The sequence below is a fragment of the Spermophilus citellus genome, assembly GCF_964194105.1.
Source record: "Spermophilus citellus genome assembly, chromosome: 3".
Lineage (NCBI taxonomy): Eukaryota > Metazoa > Chordata > Mammalia > Rodentia > Sciuridae > Spermophilus > Spermophilus citellus.
The window spans coordinates 73,014,655-73,042,158 of record NC_138184.1 but is presented as its reverse complement, the minus strand read 5'-3'; the positions used below and the strand labels follow the sequence as shown (position 1 = coordinate 73,042,158).

The 27,504-nt window shown below is 46.0% G+C and overlaps 1 protein-coding gene across 7 annotated transcripts; it reads left to right on the top strand.

The window, feature by feature from the left end:
* Nucleotides 1-113: 113 nt before the first annotated feature.
* On the top strand, nt 114-27,374 carry SMPD4 (sphingomyelin phosphodiesterase 4). Of its 7 annotated transcripts, none has more exons than XM_081285847.1 (20): nt 114-336; nt 2,821-2,868; nt 5,119-5,205; nt 5,827-5,969; nt 6,432-6,507; nt 7,240-7,348; nt 7,453-7,505; nt 7,661-7,812; nt 9,943-10,075; nt 14,174-14,245; nt 17,964-18,050; nt 21,990-22,135; nt 22,722-22,812; nt 23,313-23,413; nt 24,087-24,250; nt 25,115-25,320; nt 25,671-25,904; nt 26,320-26,451; nt 26,589-26,717; nt 26,949-27,374. In XM_081285847.1, exons 1-20 carry the CDS (start codon nt 262-264, stop codon nt 27,276-27,278), a joined length of 2,568 nt encoding a protein of 855 aa, XP_081141973.1. In that variant the 5' UTR covers nt 114-261; the 3' UTR covers nt 27,279-27,374. The 7 variants fall into 7 exon arrangements, with proteins under 7 accessions (XP_081141973.1, XP_081141972.1, XP_081141974.1 ...); XM_081285846.1 differs by having other exon boundaries at nt 2,785-2,868; XM_081285848.1 differs by lacking the exon at nt 2,821-2,868.
* The last annotated feature ends 130 nt before the right edge of the window (nt 27,375-27,504 follow it).

Here is a 27,504-nt window from a genome sequence, read left to right as displayed (position 1 = left end):
CGCGTGTAATTGTATTTTGGCGTATGTCCTCCACTAGGGGGCGCTCCTAGAGAACACTAATAAATGACCTCTGTGCGCACGCGCACTCTTGGCAATGGCTAAACAGGCGTTAGGGGCGCAGATGCTGCAACTGCGCACGCGCGTTCAGGACCACCTCCCATACATCTCAAACCCGGGCCGGCCTTCGCTTTGCGCACGCGCCTTTCAAGGTAGGGGCACTTTTCCCGCCCGGCCAGGAGGCGTAACGCCCTGCGCATTGTGATGACGACATTTCGGCGCCGGGTCGCCGAATGGCGGCTTCCATACCTGAGGCCAGAGGTAATAGGGGTCCCACAGGTGAGTGACTGGAAAAGCGCGCGAGACAGCTCCATGCTCCGTCGTCGTCGTTGTCCTCGAGCTCTCGCCGAGGCCGTCTCCGTTCTTTCGCGAGCCCCGGGACTTGGACCGGGCCCCGGCTACTCAGCCTGTGCCAGGCCAACAATGGAGCCAAGGCTCCCGTCTGGGCCTTTATGCCACTCTCCTGGGCTATACCTTTATTCCACCTTCTTGCGCACCCCATCCCGGTAGGTGCTCTGTTAACGTTCGTTGAACGAAGTGAGGGAAGGAAAGCTTCAAGTTGAAAACTGAGCCTTGTGAGCTGGGGCTGGGGCTCAGTAGAGCGCTTGCCTAGCATGTGTGAGGCACTGGGTTCGATTCTCAGCACCACATATAAGAAATTAAATAAATTAGAAAGATCTGTCAATAACTAATAAAAATATTTAAAAAAAACTGAGCCTTGGGCTCAACCGTGTTGAAGAGCCAGGTGTGGATGTTGGCCCAGCCTTTTTACTTTGTATGGTTCGACTTCTCCGGGCCTCAGTTTTCTCCTCTGTAATAGGAGACTCTTGATACTTTACTCCGTAGAACGTTGTAAGGAACAGATGAGGTCTTATCAGTGGCGCTATACTCTAGATCTGATTGGCACCGGCTGAGGACTGCCGCCACCAGAAACCCCCAGAGTCCTAGCAGTTCTTGAAGAAAGGGGTGTGGAAGGGGTGGGATGAGGCGAATTCTTGGTGTACTGCGCGCGGAGGGGTGTAAGAGGGGACCATGGGTATAGGAATCTTTGCCCTCTTGGAAAGATCCGAATTTTATAACTCTGGGCTACATTTTTTCAGTCGTTGCCTAAGAAAGCTTCCTCTGAGCAAATATACACTTTCACTTCACCTCGAAATCTCTGCTCTTATGAAACAGTTCACAATTTTATGTTGCCCTGATCAATTTGGAGTAATGCAATGTTCCCTTTAACCAAGTAGGTCAGGACTGAGGTGATTTCAGTTTTCCACTGAAACTGATAACTAGTATGAATTGAAATAGCCTGGGGGGTATTTCTCTTGCCAAGCGGCAAAGATTTGAGTATCCTCTCAGCACCCCAACTGCCTACATAACTTCCTTATGCCCAACCAGTCTCCTTCCATATATAATCTTCCAGTTGTCACTTCAGCTTCTTTAATTGTGTGCTGGGCAGAGCTATGCTAGGAAAGCTGTCACTAGCCATTTGGTGGGACTCTTCAGGCTTCCTCTTTGCTCAGTCCAACTCTGTTTTCTGTTTTCTGGGAAGAAAGTATGAATCTAAAGAGCCATTCCAATTTTTTTTTTTTTTTCCAGAGACACAAGGGTTTATTTAGGAAAGCAGAAACATTCAAGGGAGATTGCGGTCTATCTCACATTCTGGGCCAAGAAGGGAGAGAGAGTCCCATTCCTAATTTTTATTTTTATTTATTTATTTATTCATTTGGTACCAGGGATTGAACCCAGGGGCATTTAACCACTGAGCCACATCCCAGAGCCCTTTTTATTTTTCAGAGACAGTGTCTTGCTAAGTTGCTTAGGGCCTCATTAAATTGCTGAAGCTGGCCTTGAACTTGCGATCCTCCTGCCTCAGCCTCCTGAGCTGCTGGGATTAAAGGCATACACCATTGTGCCTAACCTCCCTAATTGTTTGATGGCCCATTCAAAGGTTCCCTTGGCAGAGTTTTCTCTTCTCTTACATTTGTTCACTGTTCACAGCACAAGTGATGTGTTTTACCCATTTGTCTATGAGAGTTCTGCTATTTACTAGCTAGGTGGAAGCAAGTGACTTAGAACCTTTCTGCCTGTTTCCTCGTCTGTACTGATCTCGTGGGTTGTTGTGAGGATGTGTTTACTATTCTTGTTTTACAAACTTAGCAGCATAAAACAGCATCCATTTTGTTATCCCACAGTTACATAATCAGAAGAGCAGGCAGGCTCAGCTAGGGTCTTTACTTTTATCTGCAGCCTCTAGGGAAGAATCTGCCTCCAAGCTTATTTAAGTTGTTGGTAGAATGCAATTCTTTGGAGTTGTAGAATAGACTTATTAGTTTTGGACTGCTCTTTTAAAATCCACTGAATTGGGACTTTTAATTGCATCTGCAACATTCCTTCACAGCAGTACTTAGATAAGTGATTGAATAACCAAAATATAGGACTTTGGAAGGACTGCCTTTAAGGTAGGATTAGATGACGAAATATATGGAAAGCCCTGAGAACCAGTTCTGGCATCTAATATAAGTGCCAGTTCTGGCATCTAGTAAGGATTCACTACCACAAGTGTGGCTCTGAAGCTGGTCATCATAAACTGTATGAGAATGGCATTTCCATAAAACATGGAAATTGACAGGGCAGCATGTGTTCAGTTACACAGATGTTCTCCTGGGCATCTTAAAACTGCATAACATTCTATTGTATGGCAGATACTGAGATTTCATCTTTGTTCTTCCACAGTGGTTTCCTAAGGCAATCATTTTTGACCCTCCACAGGAGGCTACCATGGCATTCCCTCACCTGCAGCAGCCCAGCTTCTTACTAGTAAGTATCAGGTACATTTGGGAGCATTAGAGTAATGATAGTTCTATAGCAGAGAGACTTGGGAGTTCTTTCCACCGATCTGAAGAACTTTAGTGATTGTTTTTAAGGGATGTATGATGGAAATAACACCATATTTAGGGGTTAGAATGCTTAAGTTTGACTTTTCCTCCTTATTGGTATTATAGGACTTTGAGTTTATGCAATCTCTGAACTCTTTCTTATCTACACAATGCTACCATTCAAATTTAGATGCCATTTTCCCCTACTTCCCAAAGCATGAGGAGGAGTAGTGAGAATGTACATCAGAAAACATAAATGTTGTCAATGAGAAATGGGGAGACCCTGTTATATTGGGGGTAGTTAGGACTACATTTAAGTGTTAAACACGATTCTAGAGAAGTTAGTTATAAAGCAGATATCAGAGATGAAGATTTCTAATTTCAGTTCCCAGAGAATTCTTTTTGTAAACATCTATTTGAAAGGACATTCTTCCTTGGTGCATCCTACTAAAGCCAGTAGGCCTGATACATGGCCTGAACAGCCCAGGTCTTCATGAGTGAGTCCAGTCCAGTGAAATCCACCCTAATTTGGCTTTAGACATCCTTGGGTATAAAGCCCTCTTGTTAAAATTCTGGCATCTCTTCCTGATATGAACGTATTTGCATAGAGGTCTATTTTTATAGTTAGGGTTCTTTGCCCATATCCTATGACCTTGGATAGATTTCCTTGGTTCTTATCCTGAATGTTTGCTGATCTCTTCATTTCTTTCATGGTTAGTGTTGACTACAGTTTCAGGCTGCCATATTTTTTAAGGTAATGAGGCCAGTAGATTCCTTAATATTAAGAGAGAAACTGAGCATGGTGGTATATATCTGCAATACCAGTGTCTTGAAAGTCTTAGGGAAAAGCTCACAAGTTAAAGGCCAACTGTACCAACTCAGTAAGACTATCTCAAAATAAAAAAAGGGCTGGGGATGTTGCTCCAAGGTAGAGTGCACCTGGGTTTAATCCCCATATTGCCAGGAAACAAAGAGAAAAAAACAAAAGCCAAGTGTACTGGTAGATAACTATAATCCCTGCTACTCAGGAGGTTAAAGCAGGAGGATTGCAAGATCAGAGTAACTTAGTAAGACTTCTGTCTCAAAAAATAGGGCTGGGACTATAGCTTGGTAGCAAAGCACCCTTGGTTTAATCCCTAATACTGGTGGATGGGAGTGGAGGGTTAGCTGGGCTTGATGGCATATACCTGTAATCCCAGCAGCCCCGTGGACTGAGGCAGGAGGTTAGGTTTGCAGGTTCAAGGTCAGCCTCAACAATTTAGCAAGGTCAAGGCTTCTGCTGCAACCCTCGTTATTTTATTGGGCATTCTCACTGATGATCTCAGTGCTATAATCATGAGTGGTTAATGAGGTGAGAATTTTCCAATTCATGTGTACAAACTCAGTGAGTACTTGAGAACTGTGAGAGGTACCCTACATAACACAAATCCTCTCCTGGCTGTGTGGGCTGACCCTGGTAGGAACCTCTACTTGTGGGTGAGTGGAAGTCAGTTTCATTTTGACTCTGCACTCTTGAGGTAACAAGATGCCTAAAGGAGGATGCTGGGAAGCAAGCCTGAAAATTACTGATCTAGAGGAGTATAGAATTAAAACTTCTTTCTTCCAATAGCATTATCTGAGCCACTGATACACACAGGACCATGTGCATGAGGTGCCAGGGACCAGGCCAGTGGTTGTATAACTCATACTATTGCTTAGATTTCTGTTATGTATTTATTCATTTTCATGTGGTGGCAGGGCAGTACTGGGGATCCAATCCAGGGCCTCACACATTCTAGGCTAGTATTCTACCACTGAATTACACCTCCAACCCTTTTTTAAGATTTTATTTTGAAATAGGGTCTTGCTAAGTTGCCCATCCTGACCTTGGACTGACTTGTGATCCTCCAGCTTCAGTCACCTCCAAGTAGCTGAGATTACAAGTGTGTGACTATACTTGGTTTGGATTTTTTTTGGAGGGGGGGGGATAATATTTTTTAGAACTTGATGGACCTTTATTTATTTAATTCATTATATGTGGTGATGAGAATCGAACCCAGAGCTTCACACGTGCTAGGCAAGTGCTCTACCACTGAACCACAACTCCATCCCTGGTTTGGATTTTTGTTTTGATTTGAGCCAGAATATTTGCAAAAACTGCAGTGAATACTTCATGTTTTTATTTTATTTTTTTTTCCTCTTTATTTTCTAGGCTAGCCTAAAAGCTGATTCTATAAATAAACCTTTTGCACAGAGGTGCCAAGACCTGGTGAAAGTCATTGAGGATTTTCCAGCAAAGGTACAGCTCTGCTAGCCTCTGTGTTTGCAACATATCATATAATTCTTACATATCTCTGGTATATAGAGGTATAGAGTGCTATAGCCATCCTATAGTGCACAGGACAGTCCCCTGCAACAAGCAGGTATCCAGTTCAAAATGTCAATAGTGCCAAAGTTGAGAGATAAATCCTTAGAAATATGTCTTAATTCACACCTTGAAGAGTCAAGCCCAAGAAGCTGACCTGGACAAAAAATTAATATCAGATGACAATAGATCATGGTTAAATTTCAGGGGCCTGATTGTGAAAGAATGTTATTCTCCTTTTTAATGTCTCTTAAGATCAGAATTTCTGATATTTAATTAAAAAGTTTTTAATCACAGGTTCACTTATTTATCTGCCCCAAATATAATGTGGTGACGCTTGTTTTGGCATGTAAGTAACCCCAGTAGAAGAAACCAAAGCTGCTCTTCACTGTAGCACAAGGGTTTTTATGGATGCAGGGCTAGCCTTATGAATCTTTACCAAGGAGTGACCTCCTTAGAGGGAGGTGGGCAGTTGTGGTGCAACATGAAGCTGGGATGGGAGTGGGCACTGGTCCTCCGCCAGCCTGCTTAAAGGCTTACTGTACACTGTTTCAGGAGCTGCACACCATCTTCCCATGGCTAGTAGAGAGCATCTTTGGCAGCCTGGATGGCATTCTCATTGGCTGGAACCTCCGCTGCCTACAAGGGCGTATGAACCCTGTGGAATACAACATTGCAATGGAATTTCTAGACCCTGGGTAGGTTGGTTTGCAGCTGGAGAAGGATGGGGTGCTTCCTCATAATGACCTCATTTTCAAATAATAATTTTTTTTTTTTTTTTTTTTTTTTTTTTGGTGGTGCTGGGGATTGAACCCAGGGCTTTGTGCATGCAAGGCAAGCACTCTACCAACTAAGCTATATCCCCAGCCCTTTTTCTTAAATGTAAGAAATAATCAATCAGCCATGTATGGTAATAATCAAAAGGTTGAGGAAAGAGGAGCACAAGTTCAAGATCAGCCTGTGTAACTTATGAGACCCTGTCTTAAAAATAAAATCAGAAAGGCCGAGGATGTAGCTCAGTGGTAGAACACTTGCCTAGCATGCATGAAGCCCTGGTGGGTTCAATCCCCAGTACAGTGGGGTGAGGGAATCAGAGCAAGGTAGTTTGTAGTTGATTTGTCCTGTTTTTGTTTGATTTTTTTTTTTTTTTTAATGTTCAGTGGCCCAATGATGAAGTTGGTTTATAAACTCCAAGCTGAAGACTACAAGTTTGATTTTCCTGTATCCTACCTCCCTGTAAGTAAGCCATGATAGTGAGAATGGTGTTTGAGGCAGAGTGTTCAGGAAAGTAGCTATGATCGTGAGGGGGCAGAGGCTTAGAGGTGTGGTGACAGTGGGCAGGAGAATTCCAGAGTCTGGTCAGAGCTCAGGAGGCATCACACATTAGAATTTTTAATATCAACTTTTTAAAAAAATCATTCCAAACTCTGCCAGTGGAGAAGGCACTATGCTGCCTAATGTGCTCCTGACTGAGCGGCCAACAGAGCCATGTGACTGGTTACTTTGATATTCTGAGCCTCCAGTCTTTTAGGGGAAAATTGAGGAATGACTTCCTATGTGGGTTTAAGAAGCAAGGGAGGGCTAGGGTTGTGGCTCAGTGGTAGAGTACTTACCTAGCATGCATGAGGCACTGAGTTTAATCCTCAGCACCACATAAAAATGAAATAAAGATATTGTGTGCCCACCTACAACTAAAAAGTAAATTTTAAGAAAAAAAGAAAAGCAAGGGAAATGGACTTAAAAACACACCCAGCTGCTACGCTTGCTGTTTATAACTTTTTTTGAGGATAAAAGGAAAAATTCTAAGCAAAACCTCTTTTGTCCAAGCACTGCCCACAGGAAGGACATTATCCACAAAGGCAAGTTCTTTGTGCTGGTCTGTTCCTTAGCAGCCTTCCCAAAGGGCAGCACTACCTAGAGGGCACAGTGCTGGAGCCTGCCCATGAGCCCACATTTCTCTCTTTGCAGGGCCCTGTGAAGGCATCTATCCAGGAGCGTGTTCTCCCCGACAGCCCTCTGTACCACAACAAGGTCCAGTTCCCCCCAACTGGGGGCCTTGGCCTGAACCTGGCCCTCAGTATCCTTTGGTGTCCTGAATGGTGGGGAGGCTGTGAATAGCTCAGCACACATCATTGGAGGGTGGCCCACCAATACTGTTTTGCTCCTTGACACTGCTATCAGATCCATTTGAGTATTACATATTCTTCTTTGCCTTGAGCCTCATCACTCAAAAGGTACAGAAGGAATGCCTCTTGAGTGCCTTCTTGCTTTACCAAGTCCTGCTGTGAAGGGTGGGGGCTTGGCCTGGGGTATCCCTGTAGTTGTTGGTGCTTGGAGGAAGCTAGCTTAGAACCCAGAGCCCACACTAATAATGAGTTTGGTTTTCTAGCCACTACCTGTGTCCCTCCATGTCCGTACTTCAGACTGTGCCTATTTCATCCTGGTCGACAGGTACCTGTCGTGGTTCCTGCCCACTGAAGGCAGTGTGCCTCCCCCACTCTCTTCCAGTCCAGGGGGGACCAGCCCCTCACCAGCTCCCAGGTAAGACTGCCTTGGTCATAAAGGCCTGGCTCTTCTATAAAGAAGTGACCTGGTCAGTGGCATTGCCTACAGAGACAGGGGTACCACCCATTGTTTGAGAGTCTCTGATTTTTCTTACCTCTCATTTCCCAATGTCAGCCATCCTACTACAGACTGGAGGGCATTTTGTGTTGTTGTTTTTGGTGGTCTGTGGCTTTATTTATGACCTTCTGGTATGGGAACAGGCATATGTTCTCATATCAACCCTCACCAGTTGTAGCATCTAAACCCCATTGATGTGGCAAGCAGAGTGTAAGGTGAACAATTGTCCTGTGGACTAAAAATAATAGTGGGAATTTGTGTGGCCTCAGGGGGAGGCCATGGGATGAAAAACTTTTTGTGCCAGGTTATATAGACTGAGCCTAATGCTGTACTGCACATCTAGGGGATGTGTAGCAGTCTTAGCCTAAGTCATCCTGAGCATTCTCTGGATGACTCCATGGAGCCATTATAGACTTTTACCTTAGGGCCTCTTGGCCAACTTTCCACAGGAGCCCCTCCTTCTCCAGTAGCAGTTGCCTGTGTTCCTTTCCTACTTCTTAACCTCACTGGCCCAGCTCTTACACTGGGAGGCTGCATATAGGCTGTGTGTTGCAGATACTGACCCAGCTCACTAGGCCATGCCTTCAGACAAAACTCACATGTGTGGACTGATGCCCTCCAGAGAATGGAGAGACAGGTTTAGGAGACAGGAGAAGCTGCCTAGGTGACAACAGTAGCTGTGACCTTGACTGTACTCTGGTTAAGCAGGATTTGGAGGTGGGTTGGAGTCATACCCTCTCTAAGGCAGAATGCAGCTTCCAAGAAGGATTCTGTTCTTGGTTTATTTAAACTTTATTTGGAAATAACTTCAGACTTACAGAAAAGTAACAAAAATGTTCCACAATCCTTTCACCCAGATTTTCAAATTGTTGACACTTTGCAATGTCTCTTTAATCCTTTCTCTTTAAATTCATTCCTACAGCACGTGCACGCGCGCGCACACACACACACACACATACACACACCCTCCTCCCACCCCCCTTGGACTGTTGGAACAACTTATAGATATGCTACCCCAGGACCTCTTAATATTCCAAACTGTATTTCCCAAAAGCTGTTGCATTCTCCTACATGACAATGGTACTTCTGTCCACAGCAGGAATACTGTTGTTACATGGTAGCTAGTACTGCTACCAGTCATCACCTAATCCTCAGACCCTGTTAAGAGTTTGCCATCAGCCACCCAACTCACATCTGTTACCTAACTGAGCCTGACACAGGCTTGCTTTGTGCACTGGTTTCTCTAGTGCCTTTCAGTCTGGAACAGTCCCTCAGTCTCTGTCTTTCCCAACCATGGCTCCTCTTAATACACAGGCCACTTGTGTGTTGATGCTCCCTCACTTGAGCTGTCTGTTTTTTGTCCGCTCATGGCTAGGCCCAGCTTGGACTTTTTGGGCAGAAGCACAACAGCTGTGATGTTTGGTTTTTCCCTGGTGTCCAGTTGGGAGACTCATGGTGTCCCTTTGCCCTAATACTGGTGATATGAGCTTGGTCATTGGATTAAGGGTGTTAGCCAGATTTTTCTATTGTTAAATCCATACTTTGCCCTAAATTAATACTGAGGATTTAGTGGGAAGATAAATTGAGAGTATGTAATCATCACTCATGTTAGCATCCACTGTTGATTCTTACCCAAATCAGGTATTAATTGGGCAGTTGCCAAATGGTGATTTTCTGATTTCATCCCTTCAACATTTATTAAGTGGGCACTCTATGGTAAGGAGTCTCTTCTCCCTTATTTATTTATTTAAGAATATCACAGGCTGGAGTTGTAGCTCAGTGGCAGAACACTTGCCTAGCATTTGTGAGGCACTGGGTTCTATCCTTAGCATCACATAAAAATAAGCAAATAAAATAAAGGTATGCTATCCATCTACAAATACAAAAAATTAATTTAAAAAAAAGAATATAAATATGGACCTGGGGGTTGTTGTATGTGGTTCAATACCTTATATTCAGTTACTGACATCATTGATTTTGATATCCAGATTGCCCCCGGCTTAGACAGCAATAATCCCTAACTCAGGCTTATTTTCATATCACTATCAGGACACCAGCCATGCCCTTTGCCTCCTACGGCCTTCATCACACCAGCCTTCTGAAGCGACACATCTCTCATCAGACATCTGTGAATGCAGACCCTGCCTCCCATGAGATCTGGAGGTCAGAAACTCTCCTCCAGGTGAGAGCCCAGGAGGCTGGGTCTGTCTCTGCTTCTATTTCTTTTTTTTAGAAAAATAGTGTGGGGGGGTTTTGTTTGTTTGTTTTGTTTTTTGTTTTTTAATATTTTTTAGGTGTAGATGGACACAATACAATGCCTTTTTTTAATATGTGCTGAGGATTGAACCTGGGTCCTGCTGGTGCTAGGCGAGCGCTCCACCGCTGAGCCATAATCCCAGCCCCCTCTGCTTCCATTTCAAAACAAACTGCTCAACCACTCTCCACCATATAGGGTAGAATGCTCAAAACATCTTGTGAGCCTGAAGGTAGTACTAAATGTTGGCATTTTCCTGCTGAGACATTTAGAAAACCTGTGAAAAGAAATCTATCCACCTTTCTAACCAATATGCTATTGATGATGTTTTCCATCACAGGTTCCCTTCCAACTACAAGAGTTTTGTTTTGCTTGGGGATAGAACTTAGGGGTGCTCTACCACTAAACTAAATCCCCAGTCCTTTTAATGTTTCATTTTGAGACAAGGTCTAGTTAAGTTTCCAAGGTTGCCCTCAAACTTGCCTCAACCTCCCAAGTAGTTAGGATGATAAGTATACACCACTGTTTCTGACTTGTTTTGTTTTTCTCTTGGTGACATAATCATTGCAGTTGCTGGTCATGGTGGCACACACCTGTAATCCTACCACTAGGAGCCTGAGGATTGCAACTTCGGCACCAGCCTGGGCAATTTAGTGAGACTCTATCTCAGAAAGGGCACAGAATATAGGACAGTGGTAGAGCACCCCAGGGTTTAATCCCTGTAAAACATACACACTAATAAATAAATAAAATGTTAAAAAAAAAAAGATCTAGATATGTAGCTCACTGGTGGAGCACCCTGGGTTCAATCCCTAGTGTCATACATTTCCACACAAAAGAAGAAAAAAAGAGGGCTGGGGTTGTGGCTCAGTGGTAGAGTGCTTGCCTAGCACATGCAAGGCCCTGGTTTGATCCTCAGCACCACTTTAAATAAATAAAGGTATTATGTCCAACTACAACTAAAAAATAATTTTTTTTTTTTTTTAAATCATTGTGTGAATGCTGTACATCCCACCCTGGTCCTCTGATCCTCTCCCATGTTGTTTTAAGATGTTTCCTTTTGAACACCATCTTGTGGGTATTAAATCTTGCCAGAGAAGCATTTTTATGATGCTGAAACTTGAGGGCCCTACAAAGCCTCCACTTTGGTCAGAAGGGAGCCACCACCCTTCGTGTCAGGAGATGCAAATGGGAGGGGGCCCTTGCTTGGGCTTGCTCACGTCCTAAGTGGTCCTACCCTTTTTTCTTTTATTTATATACACATATACATATACATATATAATTTTTTAAAGATGTAGATGCACATAATACCTTTATTTTAATGTCGTGCTAGAATGAACCCAGTGTTTCAAACATTTTAGGCAAGCACTCTACCACTGAGCTACAACCCCAGCCCGGTTCTGCCCTTCTGTGTGCTGGCCACCCAGGCCCTAGAGAGAATCATCTGGTTCTGATGCTAGATTCTGGGGCTGACTTGTTATCCATAATATTGCTATTGACAGCCTGGAACATGAATAGGATGGGATTTGGTCTCCTACCTTGTAGTGGTGTGTGGAGTGCTGTGCTTTTGGAAGCCCCCAGGTTATTTTTCACAGCAGCCCTAGGAGGTAGAAATGATAGGAATTGTCATATTGTTGTTCATAGAGCAGACCATGGTAGTCCAGATGGTTCAAGCTAATGTGGGCTCTGTGCTGTGTTGGCTATGAGGAGGGCAGGTGAACAGACACTTTCAGGACAGAGTTGAAGAGTTCTGTTTCAAGTTGTTTTTGGTACTGGGAATTAAACCCAGAGGTTTACCACTGAGCCACATCCCCAGCCATTTTTTAATTTTTAATTTTGAGACAGGGTCTCACTAAGTTGCTTAGGGCCTCACTAAATTATTGAGGCTGGCCTCAAACTTGGATCCTCCTGCCTCAGTCTCCTGAGTCACTTGGAATTATAAGCCTGCCCCATCATGCCCAGCTAATGAAAAGTTGGGTTTTTTTTTTAATATTTATTTTTTAGTTGCAATTGGACACAATACCTTTATTTTACTTATTTATTTTTTATGTGGTGCTGAGGATCGAACCCAGGGTCCCGCACGCACGTGTGAGGTGAGTGCTCTACTGCTGAGCCACAACCCCAGACCGAAAAATTTTAATTGTGGTTAAAATATAACATAAATTGTATCATCTTAACCATTTTTTATAAGTGTTCAGTAGTACTAAGTACATTCATATTGTTGTGCATCTAAATTCTGAAACATTTTTTATCTTCAAAAACTGAAAGAATACCCATTAAACAACAGTGATCTATTTTCCCCTTCCAGCCCCCAGTAATTATTATTCTGTTTTCTGTTTCTATGAATTTAACTACTCTAGGTACTTCATATCTTAGAATATTTATCTAGATTACACACAGTATTTACTTAGCATAACCTCCTTTTTAAGGCTGAATTATTATATGGATATATCTATTATATGTACATATCATCTTTTGTTTATCCATTTTTCTGTTGATAGACACTTGGGTTGGTTCCAGTTTTAGCTATTGGGAATAATGTTACTATGAACATAAGGGTACAAATATCTCAAGATCCAGCTTTCAGCCAGGTACTCTGCCTGTAATCCTAGCAACTTGAGGCTGAGGCAGGAGGATCACAAGTTTGAGGCTAACCTTGGCAACTTATTAAGACCCTGTCTCAAAAAATTAAAAGGATTGGGCAGGGGCTGGGATTGTAGTTCAGCATAGAGTGCTTGCCGAGCATGTGGGAGGCACTGGGTTCAATTCTCAGTACCACATATAAATAAATAAAATAAAGGTCTATAGACAACCAAGAAAAAAAAAAAAGACTGGGCATATAGTTCAGTGGTAGAGAGCCCCTGGGTTGAATCACATGTTAATTTTATGTTTAATTTTTTTTGAGGCATCACCATACTGTTTTGTTAGAGTTCCTGTACCATTTTATTATATTCCCACCAGTGGGGTACATAGAGTTCTATTTTCTCCACATTTTTATGATCAATTATTTTTTGATAATAGCTACCCTGTAGTCAGTTTTGAAGTAGTATCTCATTTTGATTTGCGTTTCTCTAATGATTAGTTAATGGTGAGCATCTTAGTGGCCATTCATAAATGTTCTCTGGAAAAATATCTATTCAAGGTATTTAGGTGTTTGTACTTTTTTTGGTGCTGGGGATAGAACCCTGAAGGGTTTCTCCACTGAACCACATTCCCAACCCTTTTTATTTTGAGACAGGGTCTTGCTAAGTTGCTTAAATCCTCACTAAATGGCTAAGGATGGCCTTGAATTTATGATCCTCCTGCTTTAGCCTCCAGAGTTGCTGGGATTACAGGCATGCACCATTACACCCAGAAAGATGTTTTTTCATTTTTCAGTCAGGTTGTTTTAACTTTTTGTCATAGAGTTTTAGACTTTGTGTATATTTCTGGAAATTAACCCTATATCAGATGTGTGGTTGCAAGTATTTTCTCCCATTCTGTGGACTGCCTTGCTCTGTTGATAGTGTCTTTTTTTTTTTTTAATATATTTTTTTAAAGAGAGAGTGAGAGAGGAGAGAGAGAGAGAATTATTAATATTTATTTTTTAGTTCTCAGCGGACACAACATCTTTGTTGGTATGTGGTGCTGAGGATCGAACCCGGGCCACACGCATGCCAGGCGAGCGCGCTACCGCTTGAGCCACATCCGCAGCCCTGATAGTGTCTTTTGAATCACCAAAGTTTTGGTTTTAATAATATCACAATGTCTTTTTTCCTTCTGTTCGCCTGTGCTTTTGATCTCATAATGAAAAAGTCTTGATCAAATCCATTGTCATGAAGCTTTCTCTATGTTTTCTTCTAAGTTTCATGGTTTTAGCTCTTACATTTAGACTGCTGATCCATTTTGAGTTAATTTTATGTGTGGTATTTTATTATTTTGTATGCGGACAACTGTCTTCCCAGCACTATTTGTTGGAAGGACTCCTTTCCCCATTGAATGGTCTTGGCACTGTTGTCAAACAATTTTGACCATGCTCTTTTGCAGGTTTTTGTTGAAATGTGGCTTCATCATTACTCCTTGGAGATGTACCAAAAAATGCAGTCTCCTCATGCCAAGGTATGTTACCATAGTTGGTCTACCTCTTGCCTTTGACTCTGGTCAATCTGCTCTTCCTTGTCCGTAGTCTGAGTTAGTTGTCACAGCCTAGATGGTGGGACACAGAAGCCCACCATCTACCCCTTACTCAGATGTTGAACACAAATGAGTATTGTTCTCCAGTTATACGGGCAGCTTGCACTTCAAGGGCTAAGCCCTTAAGGTCTAGTGGTCTGTCCTTCTGGGGGGTCTCCCTATGTGGATTCTCCCTGTGGCAGGAATGGCTGAGATTTTGGTGCTATTGCTCTGAGGGTAGGGGAAGCTGCAGTTGCCTCTGGGAGTCACATCCTGGTTTCCCCATTGCTATCATGCTCTCAGGTGAGGTGATAGCCCTCCACAGACCCCTACCACTAGTGAACCCAAACCTTCTTTGCTTGCCTGCACTGCATTTACCTACTGCAGAGCATCAACAACAACAACAACATTTTTATAGTGGATGGGGCCTGCTGCTCTCCTGCATATGGCCCAGCCTGTCTCCTCCTCCTCCTCCCTCCCTTTCTATGGCTTTTCTTCTCCCTCCTTCCCTGGGCAGCATACTTATTTGCTGAGACATGGAGGTGGCAGAGTCCCTGGAACCTCCAGCTATTTCTGCCTTGGACTGGGCCCATATTAGTGAGTGTCTGCATAGGCACTTAGAGTCACAGCAAGGTTCACATACTATAAATAACTTGAATCACATACCCAAGCCCCTACCCAAGGCAGCATTAACTGTACCGTCTGTTGCCATGGTTTCTGTGTATAAGTTTGCTCTACAGATGTTGATTTTGTGACAACTCCACAGAATTCTTAAAAATTTCAAGATTTTTAAGAGTTTATGGGTGGGTGATGAAATTAAAAATGAGAAGGGTATGTGAAATTATCTCAGATTTTGGGAAAGATCATGGTTCTGCTCCTGCTGTGGAGTCCTAGTTCTACAACCCCAGTGCTCTGCTGTGTGGAGAATGAGATTTGTACCTACTGCTGCTCTCTCAAAACACACGGCACCCCAAATCTCCATCCTTGTCATCACATAGGAGGAGGAGAATGTGGAAAGGCTAAAGTCTCTGTCCTGTGCCCCTTGAACACAAAGAGCCTGCAATGCCCTTTCTTCCAGTGCTTCCAGTGTAGCCTTGCTTTATGTTCCTAGCTAGTGCATGGCAGCTGGGCTTCTCTCAAGTTGGTTCCCAGAGCTGAACTTCTCCCCTGGGACCCTGAGAGGCTCACTCAGTCCTGTGCATGATGCTTCGCTGCATTGTCTTCCTTTGTGCATATACTGCCTTCTGGAAGCTACACCTACTTTCAAGGGTCAACCAGAAAGGCCCTTCTGGACTGTCACATGAAGATTCTGTGTCTTCATGAGCCATGCAGAAAGGTCAGTGGGTTGTCCATGCTCAGGAAGGAAAGCACCTTCCCCTTTGTCCCCAGCTTCCTCTTGGCCAGACCTTGGGTGAGACCTGCCAAGAATGATTGGCAATGAGAGGACAGTGCCCAAAGAGCATCTGCCCTTTGGCTTCTCCTGTTAAGGCAGAAAACAAAACCCAAGAAGACGGAGTGGATGGGAGCTGGGGGAAGACAGCTGTGGAAGTCCCCATCATTCAAGGCCCCTTAACTGTTTATCATGACCTGTGCTGTCCCTATCTTATGGAAGTCCTTGCCAACCCCTCTCTGATTTCTAGCTGCAAGAAGTGCAGCACCTGAGTCCCAATCTGGCCAGGCTGGGTTCAGGGCATGTGTTCATTGTCCAGTGGCTGGGGGACAGTGACAGCTATGGCTTTGTAGGTGACTGTGGAACTTGCCCTGTGTTTCTACAGGGAGGGGCAGAGACTCAATTGGGAAACTACTCCCAGATTGCTCCCTGAGTGCTGCATCCAAGTCTGGGGTCTGGTTCAGAGGAAAGCTATGAGGGGCCTTTGCCATCCTACTGTGCTTCCCACCCGGCCCTGCAATTCTCAGCATTGACTTGTGCATTCTGAGCTCTCCTGTATGAATCCTGGCAGGCATGCTGCTTTGGCAGGAGGCATGGCCTTTTCTGTGCCAGGCCTGCTCTGGGCTGGGTTAGATGAAGGGTATATCAGCAGGCAGTGATGGTGCAGGTCAGTAGGGTAAAGGATCCTGGGCTGGGGACCATACAGCATGCTAGCTCAGCTGTCACCCTTGTTCCTGGGCTGTCCCAGCATCAGGGTTCCTGCTGCCTCTAGGACTATGTGGCTATAGCCAAATTCTTGGGGCTTCTTCCATTGAGATCCCTGTGTATTTGGAGGGCAGGGAATCCTAGTGAGGTAGAAGCAGCTGTCTTCCCACAGTTAGGACTAATTTACAGTTGGGACTTTAATTTACAGAATGTGGGGTGTGGAGGGCAGAGAGTGGGCATGGTGGGCTGAGCCTGTGCTTATCTCTGTACCTGGAAACCTGTCCCTGTCCTCTCGGTTCTGAGAGAAACATTCGTGGAAGGATCATTGATTGGATTTTAGACACATAAGAATTGATCATGTCATTTACCTAACTAATTTGGTAAATTTCTTCTCAAAGACAACCAGTGAAATCCAGTACATTACAGTTGTTCCTCAATATTTGTGGGGGACTGGTTCCAGGAGCATTGCCACCTGAGGATACCAAATCCATAAATCTTTAAGTCCCTTATATAAAATGATATAGTATTTGAATATAATCTATGCATATTCTCATATGCTTAAGTTACTTCTAAATTACTTATAATGCTTAATTCAATGTAAATATATAAATAGTTATTACACTGTATTATTTAGGAAATAATGACAAAAAAATAGTCTATACATGATCAATACAGTTGCAACTTTTTTTTTTTTCCCTGAATGTTTTCCATCAAAGATTAGTCACATCTGTGGATCAGAACCTACAGCTACAGAGGGCCAACAGCATATATACTTTTCTGGACAGAGAGTCCTGGGACTGGCTTCTCAAGTTTCTCTTCTGAGCTTGGTGCTATGGTGCATACCTGTAATCCCAACACTTGGGAGGCTGAGGCAGGAAGATCGAAAGTTCAAGATCAGTCTGGGCAATTTAGCAAGACCATCTCAGAATGAAAAAGGCTGGAGATATAGTTCGGTAGTAGAGCGCCCTTGGGTTTAATCATCAGTATAACAACAACAAAAATTTTTTTTCCTGAGCCTTCTGGGCCTTGGTGGCTGACAGTTTGCCCTAGTGAGGGACCTGGGTTCTGGTGGGCTATGGTGTGCATGTATCACATGTAGTGCAGTCTCTTGGTTGGTGGGAGAGCAGGTTCTTTCTCGAAGGACAGAGTTGAGCTAACTTCAGAGCTGAAGATGCCTTTAGCTCTAGCAACATTGAGGAGCCTCCCTAGTGATCTTGAGGGTCTGCCTGTTTCTCAGTCTATAAGGCTGAAGAATATGTCCAAATGGGCCTGGCTGTGGGTTTGCCTGTGCTGGGAGGCCCTGGTCTGGGCCACTGAGAGGGGTGGTGCTTTGCTGGCCCAAGGCTGCTGGGGCTAAAATTGGTTGGATTGCCACTGACATGTTTTTGTTTTGTTTTGTTTTGTTTGTTTGTTTGTTTCTCCTTTCTTCTGGGCTCCTTCTCACTGTTCTTTCTCTCCCCACTTCCCCCTTCCCCTGTCCTGTTTGGTCCCATCTCTCCCTTTCCCCACCCTGCCTCATCTTCCAACTCCCTGACTCTTGTTGGCTTCTCTCTTTGTGTTGTCTCTCAGCTGGAGGTTCTGCACTACCGACTCAGTGTCTCCAGCGCCCTCCACAGCCCTGCCCAACCCAGCCTCCAGGCCCTCCACGCCTACCAAGTACTGGCCGCTCTCGTTTCCTTCCCTTACCCTTGCCCCACAGTGGGAACACAGTGCATGTCAGCACATTGGCAGAGCAAGGTCTGGCTGGGGCCTGCTGCATGTGATTGAGAGGCTAGTACTCAGCAGAGGGATAGTCTGTGAATGAGACAGGAGGCCAGGCCAGGCCTGGCCTTCAGCCAGGCCTGGCCTCCAGCTTTGCAGACTAGCTTGGTTTGGGGGTATGTGGCCATGTGACAGTGAGGCATATGGCCTTGACGTCACAAAATGTGTCTGGGTGAACCCCAACCAGCAGAGGTATCTCAAGTTCTCAGGTATGAGAGTGAGCTTTGCAGTGGCTCAGCTCACCTTCACTGTGCAAGGTCATGATGCTCAGGAAGTGACCAAGGTGCAGAGGCCTTGGGACTTAGGGGTGGTGTGGGTTCTACCCTGTTCAGAGCCATCACCTAGCCTGGAGGCTGCAGCTATCCCAAGTATGTATGTATAGCAAGGGGTGGGAAGAACTCAGGGCTTTGACAGTCTAGTGGGGTCTGGCCTGTTGAGCGTGAGCTACTGGTAGACTCTTCCATAAGCAAATGACATCAGGTGGTAACCTCATGGAGGCTGGTGTACTCAGAATAACAAGTATATCAATGGATTCACGTCAAGAAGTGGAGTTTAGACCTGTCAGATATTTCAGGGATGATGACATTAGCTTATTTGTGAGAAACAGTGGAAATGTGGAGCCATGCTTGTGGCCAGGGCTCTGTCCTACTCACTCTGGAGAGGATCCCACAACAATAAAGCTTGAATTTGAGTACAAGATAAGAAAAATGGCTTGGCCACCCAGTGTTGGTGGGAGAGGATGGTGATTGCAGCATATGGCAGGGCTCAGAAGCAGGGGTTGCATTAAGGAGGGAGAAGAAGCCTCATGGGAGGACCAAATGTGTAACAGGATCCCTGGAAAAACATCTGGCTCATTCATCCCCAGAGTAGGAGAGGGGTGAGGGAAGAATCCTTGAGAGGTTGGGCCCAGTAGGAAATGCTGTAAGCTTTGAGGATTCATTCTTAGAAAGGAAGCAGGTGGGGACTACAGGTGTAGCTCAGTGGTAGAGTGCTTGCCTAGCATGTACAAGTCCCTGGATTCCATCCCCAGTACTGCATAGAGGCCCAAATACAACTGTGGCATCATATTTTACATGGGAATTTGGCCTAAGAGAGATTGGGGAGTTGGGAGAGAAGTTTGTTTGGCAAACCTAGCAGGAAAGTAGCCTGAGAGGGTGCCATGTGATTGCCAGCAACAGGCATCTAGAGCCTGGCCCCCAGAAGCTAGCTCCTCAGATCTCTTAAAAATCCCACCTGGTCCCACCTCAGTAACTCTCAGTGGAGATTAAACAGAGGATGGGGCAAAGTGGGAGAGGTGCACAAGCAGGAGAAGGTGGACTGCCAGTTCGTGTGATGATGCTGAGGGAATGACATCGCATCTTAGGACCCCACGGGTCAGGAATGAGGGTGTAGAAAGGGTAAGCCTCCTGAATTGGGGTGTTAGAGTTTGGCATTGATATTCTTCTATTCTTTTAGTATTAATTAGCATTAACATTATTATTGTATCTTAGTCGTTTTCTATTACTAAGACAAATTGAAAAGAATGGTAAGTTATAAAGAAAAGAGATTTATTGCCTGACACAGTGGTGCATACTTGTAGTCCCAGCAACTCAGGAGGCTGAGGCAGGAGGATGGCAGGTTTGAGGCCAGCCTTGACAACTTAGTGAGACCCTATCGCAAAAATAAAACAAAAGGGGCTGGGGGTGTAGCTCAGAGGTAAATGCCCCTGGATTCAATCCCCAGTCTCTCTTTCTCTTTCTTATACACACACACACACACAGATTTATTTTGGCTCACAACTCTGATTCAAGGTCATGGGGCCACATCTGGTGATGGCTTTGTTGCTGGTAGAGTCCTTAGATGATGCAGGACATCACCTTGCAAGGGATAAAGAACATGAGACGTACCTAGCCAAACTGGCTTTTGCAGCAGACCCACTTTTGGGATAACTATTCGCCCTAATCACCTCTTAAAGGTCCCACCTGGTCCCACCTCAGTAACTCACAGTGGGGATTAAATTTCAACATGAGGGCTGGGTTGTGGCTCATTGGTAGAGCGCTTATCTAGCATGTACAAGGCGCTGGGTTTGATCCTCAGCACCACATGAAAATAAGTAAATCAAGGTAAAAAACAATTCTTTTTTTTTTTTTAATTTTTTTTAGTATTTATTCTTTAGATTTCGGCGGACACAACATCTTTATTTGTATGTGGTGCTGAGGATCGAACCTGGGCCGCACGCATGCCAGGCGAGCGCGCTACCGCTTGAGCCACATCCCCAGCCCTAAAAAACAATTCTTAAAAAAATATTTCAACATGAGTTTCAGAGGGGACATCATATTTTATATTTTTTTTTCTTCAAAACCATTGTAAAGCTGAACATCATTGTGAGTGCCTGTACTCACAGCTACTCAGGAGACAGATAGGAATGCAAGTTCAAGGCTGTCCTGGGCAACTTGGACATTGTCTTAAAAAGAGCTGGAGGGCTGGGGCTATAGCTCATTGGCAGAGTGCTTGCCTAGCACTTATGAGGCACTGGGTTCAATCCTTAGCACCACATTAAAAAAATAAGCAAGTAAAATAAAGGCATGCTGTCCATCTACAACTACAAAAAAATTAAAAAAAAAAAAACTGGAGATGTAGTTCAGTAGTAGAGTGCTTGCCCAGCACACATGAAGCCCAAGGTTCAATCCCCAGTAATACACACACACACACAAAAGGCAGTGAAATTCTTTGTACAAATTAAATTACAGACAAATAGAAGAAAATAACCACCTGTTCGTACTTCTATTCTCAGATTTAGTCAGTGAGGTATATCACCTAGATTTGGGGTATTTTCATGACGGAAGCCTGAGTGGATAGTGAAATGGTCAGCATCATGTGTGTGATCTACTGCACCCCAGGGTCTACCAGGAGACTGGGCCCTATGCTGGCCTCAGCATTGCAAATGTGTTTGAAGCACAAGGAAACAGGGGGTCGAGTGTGGGAAAGGAGTGTGTTCATCTGATTCCTGCCTTGAGGTGACACCCCAACACCCTGCCTCCACAGTTCAATTCCAAATCACACTACTGCACTCATGCCAAACAAGAGAAACCCTATAGCTAGCAAAAGGGCTGTCCTCTCAGGTCTTAACCACAAAGATCCCGGATTTGTGCTGCAATTAGAAGTGTAGCTCACAAGCTTGAGGATGCTCTTGCTTGGGAATTTTAGCTGACCACAGGTTCACTGGCAATGGAGGAAATGACATCCTGGGCTCCTCTGTGACTGAACTCCCCATTTGTCCATGGCCAGGAAGGGGAGCAGGTGGGAGGGCTTGGGGTTGTGGCCAGAGAAGGAACTGGGGAGAAAGAAGAAGTTCCCACTTCTGAAAGGTGATCCCCGGTGAATTTTCTGCAAACACCCAGGAGGCAGGTGGGTGACCCTGAGTCCAGAACTCTGGTGGGTTACTGGCCTGTCTCGGTTCCTCGTCCTGACTGGCCAGGATGTGGGGACCCCTGAGGCCCAGCACAGACAGCAGTGCTGAGAATATATGGTCATGTGTTACAAAAGTAGGGCTAAGAAGCACTGGAAAGCACTTTGCAGATTTGCCTATTTAACCAGCCAACCCCAGGGCAGGTGCTATAGGCACTGGACGAATCCCTTCACCACTGAGCTGGTCTTAGTCCAAATCCAGCATTATGTCCAATGAATGTCAGGCATAGTGGGGTCCTAGAGGGTGGCTCTGATCCCAACCTGGCCCCTGCCTCCTGTCGGGGAGCAGAGCAGCTGGCCCAGGGGTGGGATAAGGTCAGACCTGGGGCCCAAGCACAGGATGTCTCACACCTTCTCAGACCCTGATGCCTGCCTTCTCTGCCTCAGGAATCATTCACACCCACTGAAGAGCATGTGTTGGTGGTACGCCTGCTACTGAAGCACCTGCACGCCTTTGCCAACAGCCTGAAGCCAGAGCAGGCCTCTCCTTCCACCCATTCTCATGCTACCAGCCCCCTGGAAGAATTCAAACGGTCAGTGCAGGGCTGTGACAGGGTTTCCATGGCCTCTGACTTCCTTTTCTGGTGTGCATGTCACCTATAATGACTTTTCCCCAGGGCATGTGGAGTGGGATAAAGGGCAACCCTCTTGCTCAAAGAGCATGTGGGTCCTCTGCAAAGCTAGGCAGGTGAGCAGTGCCCTGACCCTCATGGGCCAGCAGAGTACGTGACTTGTATGGGGCTAGGTGACGTGTTGGGGGAAATCACACTGGCACAACCACTTACTGTGTCCTTGGGGTTTTTGGCTAAAAACAGATCTTTCCTCAGTGTTCCTGTCTGGTGAAGCAGAGACTCAGGCAGAGTGATCCCATTGACTACAGAAGCTGAGGCAGGAGGATCACAAGTTCAGGGCCATCCTAAACAACTTAGCAAGATTCTGTCAAAGTAAAAAATTAAAAGCATTAGAGATCCTCAGTGATAGAGTATCCCTGGGTTCAATCCTCAGTATTCCCCACCGATAAAAGCAGATTCTTACACACCACAGGCCAGGCTACTCTTGAGCAGATCCTCCCCCTTGGGGCATGTGGCATGTGGCATGACTGACTCCCTTTCCTTTCAGGGCCGCTGTCCCAAGGTTTGTCCAACAGAAACTGTACCTCTTCTTACAGCACTGCTTTGGCCACTGGCCCCTAGATGCGTCCTTCAGAGCTGTGAGTGTTGGCCCCATTACACTTTTGCTTTTGTACTTTGGGCCCTGATAAGTAAATAACTGTTAGCACTGAGGCCTTGGAGAAGAGGCCTTGGTGAGCCATATAATTCTTCCTGTTTAAGTTTGCAGTCAAACTGACTGGCCAGGATGTGGGGACCCCTGAGGCCCAGTTCAGAAAAGCCCTGGCTTGCCCCAGCTATATTGAGTGCTGGTCAGGCTCCCAGCCTCACACAGCTGTGCTTAGCTGCTTGAGAGCCCGGCTCCTGAAGGTTTAACATAAGAGTTAAACATCACAGGTATGCAAGTCCCTTGGGAGAATGTGAGAGAAACTCTTTGGCATCTATACTGAAGTCAAGAAGAGACCAGAACATAGGGTATCCCCTGCCCTTTCCCAGCACATACCCTGCCCACAGCTGAAGTGCAGAACTTCCCACCTGAGCTGCATCCCAGGAATCAGTCTGTAGGCCACCAGGCCTTCAGGACACATGTATCCCTCACCAGGTCCTGGAAATGTGGCTGAGCTACCTACAACCATGGAGGTATGCACCTGAGAAACAGGCTCAGAGCAGTGATTCCCAGCCCCGATGCGTGTCAGAGAAATGGTAAGACTCTACTCTCTTCTCCCAGCAACAAGCTTTCATGGCTGGATGTTGAGCCAGGCGGGGGCCTATGCATTAACTGTCTCAGCCCTGCCTCTGTTGACCTTCTTGACTCTTCTCCAGTCCCTACAAATGGTTACAGAGTTTGGTTCTTCCTAGACTGAGCTTTATCATGTCCTGCAGTGGATTTCCCAAGGAAAACAATGCTTTATCCCCTTGCCCTTGACCTACTTCCTGGCTCAAATGTCACCCCTAAACCATCCCTCCACCCTTCACCAGCACAGAGAAGTAGTCACCCTCTTGTCATCTCCTGTCGTTCCTCATAGCTGACTCCCAGGCCTTCCCTTGGCAACCCTCTCCTATTCTTCCCTCTACCCTGACAAGATATGGGCCAACCTTGCCATGGTGGCCTTGGGAAGGGCCTCATCCTTGAAGATCCATTAAGTCCTGCCTCTGTACCACCTTTCTCTCTGTTCTCCCCCCACCCTCCACCCCTTACCCACCACAACCTGACTTCCTTGAGCTTCCATTTTTTTGAATCCTTGACCAGAGTCTAGAAGTCCGGGGAGAAGCAAGGGTTTAACGGGTGAAGACCAGCACAACTTCTGCCTCTAGTGAGTGGTCTAGCCTGGGGTCCTGCTCAGGCTGGCCCTTGACCTGCCACCCTGGTCCTCAGGGCACCTTTTGTCCAGGAGAACCTTCTGATGTACACCAAGTTGTTTGTGGGCTTCTTGAACCGTGCACTCCGCACAGACCTGGTCAGCCCCAAGAATGCACTCATGGTGTTCCGAGTGGCCAAAGTCTTTGCCCAGCCCAAACTGGCCGAAATGATCCAAAAAGGTAAGTCATCAGTCCTGGGCCAATCAGGCAGGTCCCCACCCAGTTAAGCTGGGGCCAGATCCTTAGTTGGCAGGAAGCAGCATTTAGGAGAAGAACCCAGGAACCCTGTCTGTGCCTCTAGGGCTTGCAGGATGTCTTAAGTAGTACAAGTTGGTTTGGGAACTTCTAATACACAGCAGGACAGTGAAGTCTCTAAGCCTGACTGAACCCCTGAACCCTGCTTTTCCCTGCTGAAACAGGGACAGCATGCCAGGTGGTAGGGCCAGGTATGTCCTAAGAGAGGGGCAGCAAAGCCACAGCTGTACCTTTATTAGAAATGTGATTTTCCTTGGTGATCAGTAGTGTCAAGAGATGATCTTGGTTTTCTTTCTTTCTTTCTTTCTTTCTTTCTTTCTTTCTTTCTTTCTTTCTTTCTTTCTTTTTTAGAGAGAGAGAATTATTTATTTTTTAGTTTTCGGTGGATACAACGTCTTTATTTTATTTTTATGTGGTGCTGAGGATCGAACCCAGCGCCCCGCACATGCCAGGCAACGTGCTACCCCTTGAGCCACATCCCCAGCCCCCTTTTATATTTTTTGAAATAGGGTCTTGCTCAGTTGCTGAGGCTGGCTTTGAACTTGTGATCTTTCTGCCTCAGCCTCCCAAATTGCTGGGATTACAAGTGTGCACCACCATGCCTGGCATGATTGGTTTAATAGTATGGCTATGTCTCAGCTTTGTTGTGCCTTCTTGTTGGCACTGCCAGGGGGCCCCTAAGCATCAGGTGCTGGTGCTGGGTCTTTGGGCTGCTGGCTTCACCTACTTGTCAGTACCTGAGCACTGTACTCTGGGAAGCAGGTTTCAGACTTGTGTCCTGCCTTCCAGGTGAGCAGCTATTCCTGGAGCCAGAACTGGTCATTCCCCACCGCCAGCATCGGCTCTTCACAGCCCCCACAGTCACTGGCAGCTTCCTGTCACCGTGGCCACCAGCTGTCACTGATGCCTCATTCAAGGTGAAGAGCCATGTCTATGGCCTGGAGGGCCAGGACTGCAAGTATACCCCAATGTTTGGACCTGAGGTTCGGACCCTGGTGAGTGATTGGAGTTGCCACCAGCATGGGGACCCTGAAGATGTAAAAACTGGCAGAACTTGGGAAGGTGCCCACAATTTGGGTGTTAAGTAGCTAGTCCTGTGGCTCCTGTCCCCTCTCCCCACTTTTTTTTTTCCAGTAAAGTCTAATTTTTTTAATAAAGATAGAATTTGGAAGATCATAAGTCTTAAATCTGCTCTTCCTGGTCCCTTGCCTATGTGGGTATGCATACCTCCTGAGGTCAGCTCCCCAGGGCTGCCCTGCTCAGCTGGCAACAACATCTGTCCAGTGAGTGGCCAGATGCTAGGAGGTGGCCCCCTGAGTTTGGCCTGCCCATGCCTCCCTTGCAGGTCTTGCGCCTCGCTCAGCTCATCACGCAGGCCAAACAGACTGCTAAGTCCATCTCTGACCAGTGTGTGGAGAACCCAGCTGGCCACTCATTCCTGTCATGGCTAGGCTTCAGCCCCACAGATCCAAATGGCCTATACCCAGCCAATGACCTGGATGAGATGGGCCAGGACAGCGTCCGGAAGACAGACGAGTACCTAGAGAAGGCCCTGGAGTACCTGCGCCAGATATTTCGAGTATGAGTTGTAGAGCTTATCCCATATTCAACATGGTCCCCTCCCCAAAGAATTTATTCTCCACGGAATGACCAGCCAAGGATCTGCACACATGGCCCCAACATGGCTCCTGTCCCAGGGCACCCCTGGGTTCATTTTGTGGGAGACAGGCCTACATCTTGGGTATAATGTCTGGGTTCCCCTTGTCATTTACTATCAAGAAACCATGGGGGGGTCTGTTGTTGTGGCTCGGTGGTAGAGCACTCACCTAGCAAGTGTGAGGCCCTGGGTTCAATCCTTAGCACCACATAAAAATAAATAAATAAAATAAAGGTATTTTTTAAAAAATAAATGAAAAAAAGAGAGAGACCAGTGGGTGGAGACCAGTCCCTTCTCTTCACCTTAATTGAAAGCAGAAGTGTTTTCTCTCTGCCAGCTCAGTGAAGCCCAGCTTGCCCAGCTCACGTTTGCCCTGGGGACCACACAGGATGAAAATGGGAAAAAGCAGCTCCCAGATTGCATTGTAGGGGATGATGGACTCATCCTCACTCCTCTGGGCCGCTACCAGGTAAAAGACTCATGTCACCAAGGGACATCCCCTGGTCACACAACCTGTTCTCAACCCTCCTTTGCTTCAGTAAACAGATTCTCTGGGTTGCTGACAAAGAAGTGTTTTCTGAACTGCTTCATAATCTTGGTTTCTAGATCATTAATGGATTGCGAAGATTTGAAATTGAATACCAGGGTGACTCAGAGCTACAGCCCATCCGAAGCTATGAGATTCCCAGCCTGGTTCGAGCACTCTTTAGGCTGTCATCCACCATCAACCGTAGAGTGAGTGGGCTGCAAGGGTATCCTAATGGCTTCTAGAAATGGGTCACAGAGGATACTCCTGTCCCAGGGTGACACCCTCACCCTTGTGCCCCCATTAAGAGTCAGGGTGAAGAGAGAGCCTATGAGAAAGTTATCCCCGAGTTCTGCGGGGGACCTGGGAGGGAGGGTGCTCTGCTGTCCCTCATGTCACCTACTGTTCACACCTCATCTGAGCTCTTGTTTGTGCTTCAGTTTGCAGGCCAAATGGTAGCTCTGTGTTCTCGAGATGACTTCCTTGGCAGCTTCTGTCGCTACCACCTCACTGAGCCTGTGCTGGCCAACAGGCACCTCCTGAGTCCTGTGGGACGGAGGCAAGTGGCCAACCATGCCCGAGGCCCCAGGCTCAGTCTACGTTTCTTGGGAAGCTACCGGACACTGCTCTCACTCCTGCTGGTTTTTTTTGTGGCCTCTTTATTCTGCATTGGGCCCCTGCCCTGCTCCCTGCTCCTTGTCCTAGGATACCTCCTCTATGCCATGGCCATGACACTCCTGACTGAGAGAGGGAAGCTGCACCAGCTCTGAAAAGCCAGCCACTGTCTCCAGAGCAGATCAGTGTGATTTGCCACACAGCCCCTTCCCTGGGTGTGAGGGGCCCTGGCAGGATACTTCCATTTTTCAGCTTCTAGGGGGTGTTTTCCTGCAGTGGGGGAGTAATCCAGAAGAAATAAATGGGTAAATAATCCAGGCTTGGCAAGAAAGAGGGCTTATGAACCACACAGTGTTCCAACCAGAGCTGACCATGGACCCT

Coding starts and splice junctions, on each gene's coding strand:
- SMPD4 (XM_081285846.1), top strand. CDS start 262: ATGACGACATTTCGGCGCCGGGTCGCCGAATGGCGGCTTCCATACCTG. Junction 5,206..5,826: donor TTGAGGATTTTCCAGCAAAG/GTACAGCTCTGC, acceptor ACACTGTTTCAG/GAGCTGCACACCATCTTCCC. Junction 7,349..7,452: donor TGGCCTGAACCTGGCCCTCA/GTATCCTTTGGT, acceptor CACTGCTATCAG/ATCCATTTGAGTATTACATA.